Here is a 14,802-nt window from a genome sequence, read left to right on the forward strand (position 1 = left end):
GAAAAAGAAGAAAATCTCGCTGTTTTCAACAAAATAGATGGAACTTAAAGGCATTATGCTAAGTGAAATAAGTCATGCAATAAGTATTGTGAAATGACTTTGCTCAGATTTTATAGTGATTTTACATCTCATGAGCAATGTATAAGATCTCTCAAATTTTTGCCATATTTATGAGACGAATTTAATATTTATGATGTCTTTAAAATTTGCTTTGTCCTCATTATGAGTAAAGTTGAACACTTTCTCATATGTGTAGGAATACTTTCTATGCCTTCCAAACAGTTTTTGTTTGTTTGTATGTTGTTTGAGCACTTTGATGTATTTCACAAATGGATGCCTTTTCTTTTCATGTAGTCAAATGACTAGTCTTTTCTTTCTGGCAACTAAATTTTGATTGGTAGCTGTCAAAGGTCTTCCCCATCCAAATTCATAAACTAATTCTCCAACGTTTTTCTGATATTTTTATCTTTTAAAATTTTATTTTTCAAACTTTTGTTGAGATTAATTTAACTCATAGTATGCTGTCAAGATAAAAATCAGATTTTTTTTTCCCAGATGACTATCCAATTGTTCATCTTCAATTACTGAATATTTCTTATACCTAATGACTGGAATGATGGAAATTATATTAGATATTACATTTTATGCATGACTTGAATTTATTTTTGTATGTTGTATTTTGCACAGTTTACTATTAATGCAACAGTACCATGCTTTTCATTATTGAAACTATATAATATACTTGATTATTTGGCAGAACAAAATCTCTGCCCCATTACCCATATAATGCACTTTTACAGAGTACAGTTGGCTTTCTTTAGTTAGTTTTCCAGGTGGACTTTAATAAATAAAACAAACATAAAAGCCTTGTTGTTATTTTACTGAAGTCCTCATAAATATATGAAATAATATGGAGATCAAAACTTTAATACATTAGGTCTCTTTTCCAATAGAATGTTATATCTTTAGAATTTTTTTCTCCTAGATTTTGTGTTTAACTATACTGTGGCAGTATTTAAAGTTTTCTCAATGTAGAATTCATGTAACATTTTTGTTAATTTTTGTCCTTAGTATTTTAATATTTTCACTGCTGTTTACAAGAAATCTTTTTTCCCCAATAAATCCTTTAATTAACTGTTATCTGTATATGAAACTCACTTATTTTATTTAATAATTAGTTAACATAATCCTGTTACTATAAAATTTTTTATAGGTAATATAAATGAAAAGCACTAAACTAAATTTGGGTTTTAAACCTCAGATTTATTTTTTAAATAGAAGTAAGGCCTGAAGAAAATCTTAAATGGATATAGAAATAAAAGGAGGTATTTAACGAATGACTTGAAAGAGGAACAGTATAATAAGAAAAAGTACTTGATCAAGAGTGCTTTGGAGATACAGAATTTTCCAATTTCTAAATAATCATTATAAAATTACAAAAGTCATTTAAACCAATAGATTATAATTAATATATATTTTAAAATATCTTCTACCACAAATAAGATCCAATACATCATAAAGGAAAAAGATAATTTAAAGTAAATATTGGTTTACAATATCAATTCAGAAGTACGGAACTCATTATTCATTTAGAAAAAAAATACTTCACTGTCACATATTAAATGTTAAAATTGTGTGTTTTAAATTCACTTAACTAAGTTGTAATGATCACAAGCTTCACTAAAAGAAAGGTATTCAGATAATTTATCTCTTTATTTTTGCCATGATTTCATCTTTTCTTAACCATGATTCATATAATCTTATTTCACTTCACAACTCATTATCCACTCTGTCAGTATCTCCTTTTCTCAAGTCTCATAATACATATAATGAACATAGATGATGACATTGAAAAGAAACAGTGCATGTCAGCTCTTTCTCAAGTTGTACACTGTAGACCAATTGTCCTTGAAGGGTCTTCTTCTAATTAATTATCATCCCTTCTTTGTAGAGCAATCATATTGGCAAGAATTGATTGGGCGTGTAAGATACTTCATTTAGTTGGTAGAAAAATTTCTTAATTAAAAATAATTTTACTGCTGGTAAAATTAATGCACCCCATGCAAATTTGCCAGCTGATTTTAATGTTCCTCTTCAATTATATTTTATGAGAAAAGAAGGAAATGGGATCTTAACAGTATTAACTAGAGGGGAAAAAAAGAATTACATAAAACATGTAATTCTTACATACTTTTAAAATGTACCCTAACTTCTTTTTTGTTTTGAAAGCTTTACTGGGAGAATTGCTTTATTGAGTCTTTGTATTGACATTAAAAAGGAATTTGGGTAGTTCTACTTAAATATTTACTGACTATTAGGCTTCATCACACTGGCTTCTTTAGCTTAGTCCAAGTCATTTAGATTCTCAGATGTGAAGGTCACATAATTCTTATTTTTTTAATCATTGGCTTATGTTCATTAAGTTCAGAATGTAGCTTCATGAAAGGATAATGCATAAATAAACTTACATTACCTTGATGTTAACTGCTCAAAGCTGATTGATGCATGAACAATTTTGAATTCAGATTACCCCCTTGTAAAATATATATTTGTTTTACTTTAAAATAAACTTACTTTGTCATTCATAAACTATGTTTACTCAGAGCTGATTTATCCACAAGTTGTTTGATTTCCATATTATTCCTCCTGTTTTCCCCCCCAAAAAATATTTGCTCTTTTATTTTTGTGAATATATTCCCTGTGGCTATTTTTCGTTCTCAAAGAATTTTAATATTTATAATTTAGTAAATGTATACGTGTATTATTTATACTTTGAGACAAAGGAAAATCGAGTATAAAAATGATGCAGACCCTGAAGTCCATTTACTGATTTGGCTGGTAACAGTAGATTATATTTCTCCTGCTGCACCTGTAAAGCATTTGGGGAGCCTTTCGAGGTCTCTCTGTCCACCTCACTATAATTCCATTTTGAATGTTCTTTAATGGAAGCAGTATTTGGTTTTAAAAGTTCCTCCAGTAATTATAATATGTGGCCAAGTTTTAAAACAACTAAACTAACACAATTCCTAAAGAGTCCTGAGGCCAGATATATCAGGTAAATATTCTAAAGTCAGTTGTTGTTCTTGTTTTGTGTCTTTTTTAAAATTGTAAGTATTTGTAACACAATCTCTGACATTCTTATTAGCACTAGCATAAAATAATCAACAAGTCATTGCTTGCTTCTACCACTTTTGGTCTTGAGTGTGATTTGTTTCCTGAACTGATAACCATTTCTCTCATTAGGGGTTGTTAACTCTCCAGAAAATCATTTGAGAGCATAATGAAATAAATTACCATGTCTACTATCTAAAAAGTTAATTGTTAGTTTACTTCAACACTGTTTTAATGTAATAGTAGTGCTGTAAAGGCAGCTTCTTTCAGTTAAATAAGATAAGCCACTAGTTGAGAACACACATACCAAATCTAATGATTTTATTATTGTTGATAAACTATAATGCCAAAACATCATTGATGGAGGAAATAGTCTTTAAAAGATTTAACTGAAGTACCATACAGTTTTTAAAAAAGTGGATCAATTTGCATGAGCTAAGTCAAATAGTATTCAAAGTATAATCATAGAAAAGAAAATTATGGGGCAGCCCCGGTGGCGCAGCGGTTTAGCACCGCCGGAACCCCGGGGCATGATCCTGGAGACCCAGGATCATGTCCCGCATCAGGGTCTCTGCATGGCGCCTGCTTCTCCCTCTGCCTGTGTCTCTGCCTCTCTCTCTCTCTGCATCTCAATAAATAAATAAATAAATAAATAAATAAATAAATAAATAAATAAATAAATAAAAACTTTAAAAAATAAATAAAAATAAAAAAAGAAAATTATGTTCATCAAAATAGATTTTGAAATAAGAATTGCCATTGCATAAAAAAACAAAAAAAACACCCATATTTAATAAAATGTGTTGGAATTATTTCACTTCAAGTGTTAAAGCCAGAAAACAAGGATTTCCACTGACACCTGTCACTTACTCTTTGTATTCAATACATAAACAAGAACTTCCATGTATTTCAAGTTTCCAACCCCTCACAAGATGACTACTAGACAACTCTATCCATTTTCCAATTTCTCCACTTGATCATTATTTAAATGTGTCAAACTCTACAGTGATTTTTCTATTTCTTTAAAAACATAAATATTAAACCCAGCATTTTAGTTCCGGCTTTGCCTTCTCCTCAAATCTTATTTCTTTTTTTTTTTTTAAGACTTTATTTATTTATTCATGACAGAGCAAGAGAGAGAGAGAGAGACAGGCAGAGTGAGAAGCAGGCTTCATGCAGGGAGCCCAACATGGGACTCGTTCCCGGGTCTCCAGTATCACACCCCGGGTGGAGGGTGGCGCTAAACCGCTGGGCCACAGGTGCTACTCAAATCTTATTTCCATTCTTGTTCTCAGAGATCCAGCCAGATCTTCAAAGGATTCATCTCTTACAATTTAGTGGAAGTTTCTTTAATCGACTTTATTGGGGGTAAAATTGACATATAAAAAGTTGTAGATATTTGATGTATACAACTTTATGTGTTTGGAGTTACGTATACATGTGTAAAACTATAATCAAAATCAATGTCATAAACCTATCCATCACTTCTAGAACTTTCTTCCCACTCACTTTTTTTTTATTGTTTGTTTTTCTTTTGTGATAAGAATGTTTAATATAAGATCTGTCCTCTTCGGAAAATTTTAAACATACAATAGGGTACCATTAATCATGGGCCCTTGTTGTACAGTAGACTTCAAAACTGCTTTCTCTCGTATAACTGAAACTTTGTATCCTTTGAACAGTGTTTTAAAAAATATAATTCCCTCAATCTAAAATGCACTCTTTCCAACTTCTCTACCCCCCGCCTCATTCTTGTATTTCTGTTCAAGGGTCATTATACCCTGGAAACCTTATCTGACCTTCCAACTTACTATTCTAATTGTCTATATTTTTTTTCCACTGGCTATAAACTTTCATGAGAGGCTATTTCTTTCTGTAGGAACATTTTATTTCAATTAACAATTATACACTTATCATTGTATGTGCCAAATAATTCCTCTCCAAAAACAGATCTACAGGAGTAGGGAATAGCTCTAGTTTTCTTCATTATTATATATCTTGCACCAAGGAGAATTCCTGGGATGTAGTGAGTGTTAAGCATATGTCTATTAAAGGAACAAATCAGAGAACGCAAGTATTAAATACACTTTTACTTTATTTTGTATTTTGAGATATAAAATATTTTGTGTAATTGGAAAATAAATACCTAATCAATTTTGAAGTGATTCAGGTATATTTTTTAAAAAAATTGGATTACCTTTGAATCCCAGTTGCCACACATATTTAAATTGAAGATGATGATAGGCTTTAGCTTGGCAAATATGACTGATAGTTCCACAATAGCAGGGGTACAGATGAATTAGGCAAACATTCTTCACAAACCAACATGAGTATCTTGTATACTCTAAAGTGCATACATACTAGAAAGGGAAACAATAAAAAATGATGTACACCTTATTGAAATATGTTTATAAGTTTTGCTTATAAATATACAGCTAATCTCTAAAAGTACCAATTAAAGTTTATAAGACATACCTTTTATACTACTTATTTATTTTATTCCTTTTAACTTCTTTTTCTGCATCATTTTTTTTTAGATTTTATTTATTTATTCATAAGAGACACACACACAGAGGCAGAAACATAGGCAGAGGGAGAAGCAGGCTCCATGTAGGGAGCCTGATGGGGACTCAATCCTGGGATCCCAGGATCATGCCCTGAGCCTAAGGTAGACACTTAACCACTGAGCCACTCAGGCATCCCTCTGCAATATCTTTCATTATGTTCATGTTCAAAATGCCTACATGATATTCTTTTGGCTAGATTAACTCATTCCTCAATCTACAACAGTCCCTTAGCCTATTTTCTGGGATACATACATGAGATAAGGTACGTTTCCTAGCTGTGTATTAACCTGGGTTTTTGTCCTGTTGAACACACAGCCTGAAAATAGAACAGACACAATGACTATCTAGGGATCCCACTGGAGCCAAAAGGAGTTCCTGAGCAGTAGGGCACCTTGAGGTACTCTGGCCAAATGCCAGGGATCAGATGGATTTAGAACAGGTATGCCAAATGCTCTGACACCAGAACTTTGTATATGACCCAGTGTGTGCCCTAGCTCAGAGCTGTCCCTCCAATGATTATTCATGAAAGAGACATGAGACCCTAGCACCAGGCCAGTCAGTGCCTCCAGAGAAGACCAGGGCTGCTCCCCTAACTGAAGGCATGCCATAGTTCCAAGAGATGCTCCACTTAGCACTCACATATTCCCAGAAGAAAACCAATTGGCAGAAAAAATATAATGATTATCCATTTTCTGAGACCTACATGTTCAGCTTCCACTCAGACCTAAGTTAAATGGGCTTTTCCTCTTAAGAGTCACAATTTCTGTGACTCTTAAGACACACACACACACACACACATATATGTGTGTGTATGTACCTATATAACATATATGTATGTATATATGTATGTATATGTACCTATATAATAAACTAAAAGTAAGAGATACACTTTTAAAAGATTTTATTTATTTTTTCATGAGAGACACAGAGAGAGAGACATAGGCAGAGGGAGAAGCAGGCTCCCCACAGGGAGCCCAATGTGGTACTTGATCCTGGATCCCAGAATCATGTCCTGAGGCAAAGACAGAAGCTCAACTTGATGTTGAACCACCCGGGCATCCCGAGATACACTGTTTAAAGCATAGGTGAACCAATAGGATTAACACAATGAAATGTCAAGGTACTATTCAAATTTGTTGCGTTTTTAAAAACTTGTATATCATTTTAAAATATTTTAATATAATCAGGGCTTATTTTCTAATAATATGATTTGTCTATGGTAATCCTTAGTATTTTTTAAAGGATTTTATTTAATTATTCATGAGAGACACACAGAAAGAGAGGCAGGGACACAGGCATAGGGAGAAGCAGGCTCCATGCAGGGAGCCCAAGGCGAGACTCTATCTTGGGACTCGGGGCAGACTCTCAACGCTGAGCCACCCAGGCATCCCAATCCCTGGTATTTTTAAAGACAGAATTTATACCTGGTTACATCCACTATGAAATTAATAAAGTTTAAACAATTGCAAGTCATACTCAAGTCATCATTAAGCTTTAATACATGCTACTTTACTGAAGTTCTAGAATGACATAAACTGATAAGATAATTTTAAAGCCTTGAGGACAGACTAGTATTATATATTCTGTTTAGAGCATACCTTACTTTAATATCCACTTCTCTAAGCTTTCAATGAGCAAATTCCTTTAAATTGGTGAAGAGAAAATCAGCTAAATCACAAACATCTGAAATTTACTTTATTGTAATTACTATATTAAATGATCTTTGTACTCATTGTTTCAAGCAATGATGACCTTTTACCTGGATTCACAATACAGTGTCCTAATAGCTAGACAAAGTATGAATCTTAAAGTATAAGTCTCTATGTTACTTAATAAATGGCCATATAACTGGAATCAATATTAAAGATAAGGAATAATTTGAAATATTAATTAATTCATTAATAAATTAAGGAAAATTAGTCATTTTGAATTCATGTGGACATGGTGACTAATATAACGGTGACTAATATAATACTGCCTGCCTATTTAAACAGTATTTTCTTAATTCTCATAAACTTAAATAGAAAGACTTGAGGATACAGCATAAATTGACCCAATCAATGTCTTTGAAAATATTCAGTTTCTCTAAAGTGGCCTCTCTTTTACATTGAGGTTAATTTCCAGTAGAATGAATGGTCCTCTCTGCCATTAACTTATCTAAAGTTCTACAGTGATCTCAGATATGGTAATATTAGTTTTTCTCCATCAATTTTATTTCATTCCATGAAGATTAGAAAACGTTTATGTGAAAATGCTCACTTACCTATTTTATTTTTTAATCTCCCCAAATTAACACTTGGAATTAATGCTTTAAAAATAATTCTTAGTTTTAATACTCTTCAATGAATTCATGTATTAGGTAACAAATATTTGTTAGAAAATCTGTGGCAGTCTGGGAATAGATTTCAGCAATCATAAATTTCAACCTTCATCCATGAAATGGGTTAAACTATTGTGGTAGAGTGCATTTAGGAGATCAATTCAACTGTTTGCATGGGACTTTAGTTTGTTAGTATTGAATCTACTATGTCCAATCAAGGCAGTCAAGTCCTCTGCAAACTAGGATGGCTAGCTGCTCTCTGTAGATTCTATATTCAAAGTATTATTCCTGAAACGAATGAGAATGAGGAACAGAGCTGCAGCTGGCATGTGATGACAGAAATTATCTTCTGTTGTTTTAGGCCTCTAAAGTGTGTGTGTATGCACCTGTGTGTTTGTGGGGGGTTAATCACAGTGGCATAACTTGCCTAACACACTTATCAAAAGTTTCCTCTCTCTAGAAGTGAGACTAATCTCATTTTCTGAGGATTTTTTCAAATTTGAAATATCTATCAACTGTATTACACTTGCCCTTATCCTACAAAATATATAGCTCATATTTCTGTAAGAAAATTAATATTTATTGTAGTAAATAATAGGTGTTTATATATTGCTAATAACATAAATATAGAAAATAGCATCAATTTCTCCTATACTTGACTGCCAGTATATATATAAAAATTGAACATGGCAAACAATTCAGCATTTATATTATTTCTTTTGAAAGTGAGTGAGGTGCCAGGGGGTGGGGATATACAGACATGCAGTTGGAAGTGAACATCTATCTTGTTGTTGACAGTGAACTAATTAACTAGCACATATTAGAAAACTAAACTTGAACTGACGTTGAACTTCAATAAGCCTGTGAGAGCATAATTTTGGTAAGCAAAGAGTGAAATTAAGACAATGATGAAGTAATTTCACAATGACAGTAAAAAGAAGCAAGAAAATCAAGAGAATTGTCCATAAAAAGGAAAGCAATCTTTTACTTTCTTTCTTTTTTTTTTTGCATCATATGTCAGTATATGTTACATCAGCAAGAGGCAAATTTTGCAGTATCAAAGTTTTGTGACTTTTATTTGATTGACACAAAATACATATTCATAAAAATTTTATAATTCTAACCAACTGCTTTAACATCTCATATGCCAAATATATTTGATGATGCTTTCCTTAAGGCTTTTCTTTTTTTATAAAGGGAGACTGATCTTGATTGATAGTATGAAGAAGCTTTAAAAACAACTTTAAATGCTGATTTATTATTTTACTAGCCACATTTCTTAGGGTAGATACTGATTTCTTTTAGATATCCTACTTCTTTTGCTGCTTTAAGTATTTTAAACTTCTCTCTTTCAAATAAACTATCCCTAAATCATGCCTTATACCTACAACTCAACATCTATATTCTCTGGTGACTCTATATTTATTTTAAGCATTTATCAGTTTTTATAAACTGTGTAAGAATGTATAGGCATGTTTTTCCATTTATATAATAAAGATATTAATAATAGGGATAAAGGGTAATCCATCTCTTTCTATTTCTCTCTTTGTGTGTGTTTGAGGAATACGATTTTACCATACATATAAATTCTACCATTATTCAAATGTGTTCAAAAACATTACCTTATTTAATTCATTTTATCTGAATACTCAACAGCCTTGGTGGAATAAATCTTATATTCTGTAGCACACTTCAGATAACAACTAAGACGTTTTGTCTATTTGAGTTTATATACCTTGATTTTCATAAGGCTAGGACAAAAACCTCCATATTTGGGTTTCCAATCCCATAATATTCCACTTTATTTTTGTTTTTTAATTTATACTTCAATAGGAGAAGTATTGGTGCAATGTTAACTGACTGACACAACAGAAATATTATCTTAAAGCTTTGAAGTACAGGATCTTATAAATCTGAAGTTTTCTTGATTTTGTGACCTTCTCCTTCCATTGCTATTTCTTTTTCACTCATCCTTCTTGAGCTACTACAAAGAAATCAGTAACATTTTATTTGTGTTATATCTTATTCTACCTCGTATAAAGAAATTTAATGATTTTTGAAAGGGCAGTGATGAATTCACAAGGAAAAATATTATAAATTATCCAATTATATACTTCCTACAAGAGACTTAACATAGCTTTAAGAACACATGTAGACAGAGTGAAGTGATGGAAAAATATATTTCAATTGATTGGTAACCAAAGGATAGTAGGGCAGCTACATCAGACAAAATAAACTTTAACCAAAAAATGGTCAAAAGAGACAAAGATGGTTATTATATAATGATAAAGGGAACAATCCATCAAGAAGATACAGCAGCTGCAAATATTTATGCACCTAACATTATAGTACCCATATACATAAAGCAAATGCTAAAAGAGCAAAAGAGAGAAATAAAAAGCAATACAATAATACTTGGGGGTCATTAATGCCCCACTCTAAACAATGAATAGGTCCATTCAGGGAATCTATAAAAAAGAGATTTGAATCAAACTATAAACCAAATGGATCTAACAGAATATTCCATACAACAGTGGCAGAAAAGGCATATGTTAGGCTACAAAACAAGTCAAAGTCAAGAAGAATGAAATTATATGAAGTATTATTACTGACCACAATGATGTGAAGCTACATATCAATAATAGGAAAACTAGAAAATTTATAAATATATGGAAATTAGACAACACAAAAATAGCTAAAGAAATATCAAAAGAGAATTTAAAAAAATATTGAGATAAATGAAAATGGAAAAAAAACATGCTAAAATATAGATGCAAAACCAGTTCTAAGGGGTAAGTGTATAGTGATAAATGCATATATCAAGAAAAAAACATATCTCACACAACCTTACTTTATATTTCAAGGAACTAGAAGAATAAACTAGACAAATGTTAGCAGAAGGAAAGAAATAATAAATTATAACAGAAATAAATGAAATAGAAAATAGAAAAAATAAAAGAGATGAAAAAAAATAAGATTTGGTTCCATGAAAAGATAACTAAACTTGACAAATGTTTAGCTAGAACAAACAAGGGTAGAGGGAAAGAAGCCCAAATATATTAAATTATGAATGAAAAAGGAGATATTACAACTTATATCATACAAATAAAAAAGATCCTAATAGACTACTATGAATAATTATATACAAACGAATTGAAAAACATAAAACAAATGGATATATTCTAACAAACATTAATTGACCAAGTCTGAATCATAAAGAAATAAAAAATTTGAACAGAAAAATAGAGCGAAAGGAGATGGAGTCAGTAACCAAAAAAACCTCCCAAAAAAGAATTTACTGAGATCAGATAAATTCATTCATGAATGTTAACAAACTTTTAAGAACTGATATCAATTCTCAATATCTCCCAAAAAAATTAAGAGAAAGGAACACTCTTAAAATCATTTTATGAGGCCAGCATTACTTCTACCACTAGCAAGTGGATTAAAGATTAAATAAAGACTGAAAACCAAAAAATCCTAGAAGAAAACAAGAAAAAAAATCATTGACTTTGGTCTCAGCAGTTATTTCATGCATATGATCCCAAAAGCAAAATAAACAAGTGGGAATACACAACCCCCCCTCAAAAAAGAAAAAGACAATGTTTGCATTGGAAAAAAAAATCTGATATACCACATATGTAATTCTGCCATAAAAAAGTAAAACAAAAAACTGTCATTTGAGATAACATAGATGAACTTTGATGGCATTATGTTAAGTGAAAGAAGTCAAAGAAAGGCAAAAACTGTATGATCTCATGTATGTGTTGAATCTAAAACAAAACAAAACAAAACAAAACCAAAAAAAAAAAAAAAAACCACCATAAAATCCAAAGAAATAGCATATTGGTGTTGCCTTGAGGGTTGGTGGGAAAATGGGCAAAGTTTGTCAAAGAGTACACACCACCAGTTATAAGATGAATAAATTTTGAAGATGTAACATAATGTATATCAGAGTGACTATATTAACAATATTCTTATGTATTGGGAAATTGCTAAGAGAGTAAATATTAAAACTTCTCACCACTCACATACAAATATTCCAACTACATGAGAGGTGTTGGATGTGTTAACAAACTTTATTATGGCAATTGTTTTACAAAATACATGTGTATGAAATCATTATATTGTACACAAACTTATGCAATGTCATAGGTCTACTATGTCCCCAAATAAAGCTTTGAGAAAAAAAATATGCCTAGGTATATTATACTACTTTGGAATGAAGAAAAATTACATTTATGTAGAATATATGAATATATTAATAATATATAAATATGCATATAATGTAATCTAATATAAATTTATTATTACTATTTGTAAGATTTTATTTATTTATTCATGAGAGAAACACAGAGAGAGAGGCAGAGACATACGCAGAGGGAGAAGCAGGCTCCACGCAGGGAGCCTGATGTGGGACTCGATTCCAGGACCCCAGGATCACACCCTGAGTTGAAGGCAGATGCTCAACCACTGAGCCACCCAGGCATCCCCTAATATAAATTTATTATGTAATCACATAATAAACAAAATTACTTATTTGTAAATATAAATTTAATATAAATATATGTGTGTAAATATATAATAATATATAATCTGTAAAGTGAATAATATGTACTTAAAAACTTTATTTTTAGAGAGAGAGAGTGCACATGGGAGGGGCAGAAGGAGAGGGAGAGAGAGAATCTCATGCAGACTCATGCTGAGCACAGAGCCCAAGGTGGGGCTTGATCTCATGATCCTGTGATCTTGATCTGAGCTGAAATCAAGAGTCTGATGCTTAACTGACCAAGTGACCCAGGCACCTCATTATCTATATGTATTTAAAGTGTTTACTTAGCAGGTGATATCCGCCCCCCTTTCTTTTTTGGCTTTTTACACTTTGCTTATTTTTTAAGTATTTATTTTAATTTTAGTTAGTTAACATACAATGTTGTATTACTTTCAGGTGCACAAGAGTGATTCAACAATTCCATACATCACCCAGTGCTCATTACAACAAGTGCAATCTTTAATCACCATCACCTATTTAACATCCCCTACACCCTCTCCTCTGGCAACTAGCAGTTTGTTCCCTGCAAATAAGAGTCAGTTTCTTGATTTCTTCTTTTTTTCCTTTTTCTCTTTTGTTTCTTAAATCTCACAAATGAGTGGAAACATATGGTATCTTCCTTTCTTCTACTGATATATTTCATTTAGAATTATACTGTCCTGCTCCATTCATGTTATTGCAAATGTCAAGATTTCATTGTCTCTTATGACTAAACTATATATAGTGTATATACACTATTACATATGTGTGTATACACACATATACACACATACATATATATACATATATATATCAATAGAAAAAGAAATAGTATATACATTTTATGTAGAAGTATTATATATTAATATATTTTATCTAACATATAAGATAACATACATATGTTATGTTATATGTCATATGTTCTTTATCCATTCATCAGTTGATGGACTCTAGGGCTGTTTCCATGTCTTGACTCTTGTAAATAATGCTACTATAAACATGCGGGTGCATATCCCTTTGAATTAGTGTTTTTATATTCTTTTGGAAAATACCCAGTACTGTGATTGCTGTATTATAGGGTAGTTTTATTTTTAACTTTTTGAAAGGAACCTCCGTACTGTCTTCCACAGTGGTTGCACCAGTTAGCATTCCCAACAAGAGTGCAAAAGGTTTACATTTCTCCACACCCTCATCAACATCTGGTATTTCTTGTGTTTTGATTTTAGTCATTCTGACAGTTCCAAGATTTTTATCTCATTTTATTTTGGTTTGCATTTCCTTGATGGTAAGTGATGACGAATATCTTTTCATGTGTCTGTTCACCATCTGTGTGTCTCCTTTGGAGAAATATCTATGTCTTCTGTTTATTTTTCAACTGTATTTGTTTGCTGGGTGTTGAGTTTTAAAAGTTCTTTATATATTTTGGATTCTAACCCTTTATCCAATATGTCATTTGTAAGTGTCTTCTCCCATTCTGAAGGTCACCTTTTAGTTTTATTGATTGTTTCCTTTGCTGTGCAGAACCTTTTTATCCTGATGAAATTCCAATAGTTTATTTTTGCTTTTGTTTCCCTTACCTCTGGAGAGGTATCTAGAGAAGTTGCCACAGCAGAAATCAAAGAGGTTGCAGCCTGTGTCCACCTCCAAGATTTTGATGAGTTCCGGTCTCATATTTAGATCTCCCATCCATTTTGAATTTATTTTTGTGTCTGGTATAAGAAAGTGATCCAGTTTCTTTCTTCTGCATGTGGCTGTCCAGTTTTCCCAACACGATTTGTTGAAGAGACTATCCTTTATCTTTTGGATATTCCTCCCTGCTTTGTCATAGATTAGTTGATTATGTAGTTGTGAATCCATTTCTGGGTTCTCTATTCTGTTCCATCAATCTATGTGTCTATTTTTGTGCTGGTACCATACTGTCTTAATGATACATGACATGTATATAGCTTGAAATCTGGAATTCTGTGATGCTTCCAGCTTTGCTTTTCCTTTTCAAGATTGTTTTGGCTATTCAGGGTCTTTTGTGGTTCCATACAGATTTTAGGATTGTTTGTTCAAGCTCTATGAAATATGCTCTTGGTATTTTGATAGAGATTGCATTGAATATGTTGATTGCTGTGTCTATTGATACGCTCATATGGTTCTTACCCTTTCTCTTATTGATGTAATATATCAGGTTGATTGATTTGCAAATATTGAGCCACCCTTGCAACCAATGAATAAATCCCAATTGATCATGCTGAATAATTTTTTAAAAAATGTACTGTTGGATT

General features: G+C 31.7%; 1 protein-coding gene across 1 annotated transcript in view; it reads right to left on the bottom strand.

Annotated features, from left to right (window-relative positions):
- The window catches only part of EYS (eyes shut homolog), a 1,553,129-nt gene that overhangs the window by 1,403,569 nt on the left and 134,758 nt on the right, over window positions 1-14,802 (bottom strand). The window contains exon 6 of the mRNA XM_055330595.1: window positions 5,309-5,471. Within this exon, the coding sequence (XP_055186570.1) occupies window positions 5,309-5,471 (163 nt within the window). The remainder of the gene's footprint in view (window positions 1-5,308; window positions 5,472-14,802) is intronic.

This window comes from Nyctereutes procyonoides, unplaced genomic scaffold, assembly GCF_905146905.1.
Source record: "Nyctereutes procyonoides isolate TBG_1078 unplaced genomic scaffold, NYPRO_anot_genome, whole genome shotgun sequence".
Taxonomy (NCBI): Eukaryota; Metazoa; Chordata; class Mammalia; order Carnivora; family Canidae; genus Nyctereutes; species Nyctereutes procyonoides.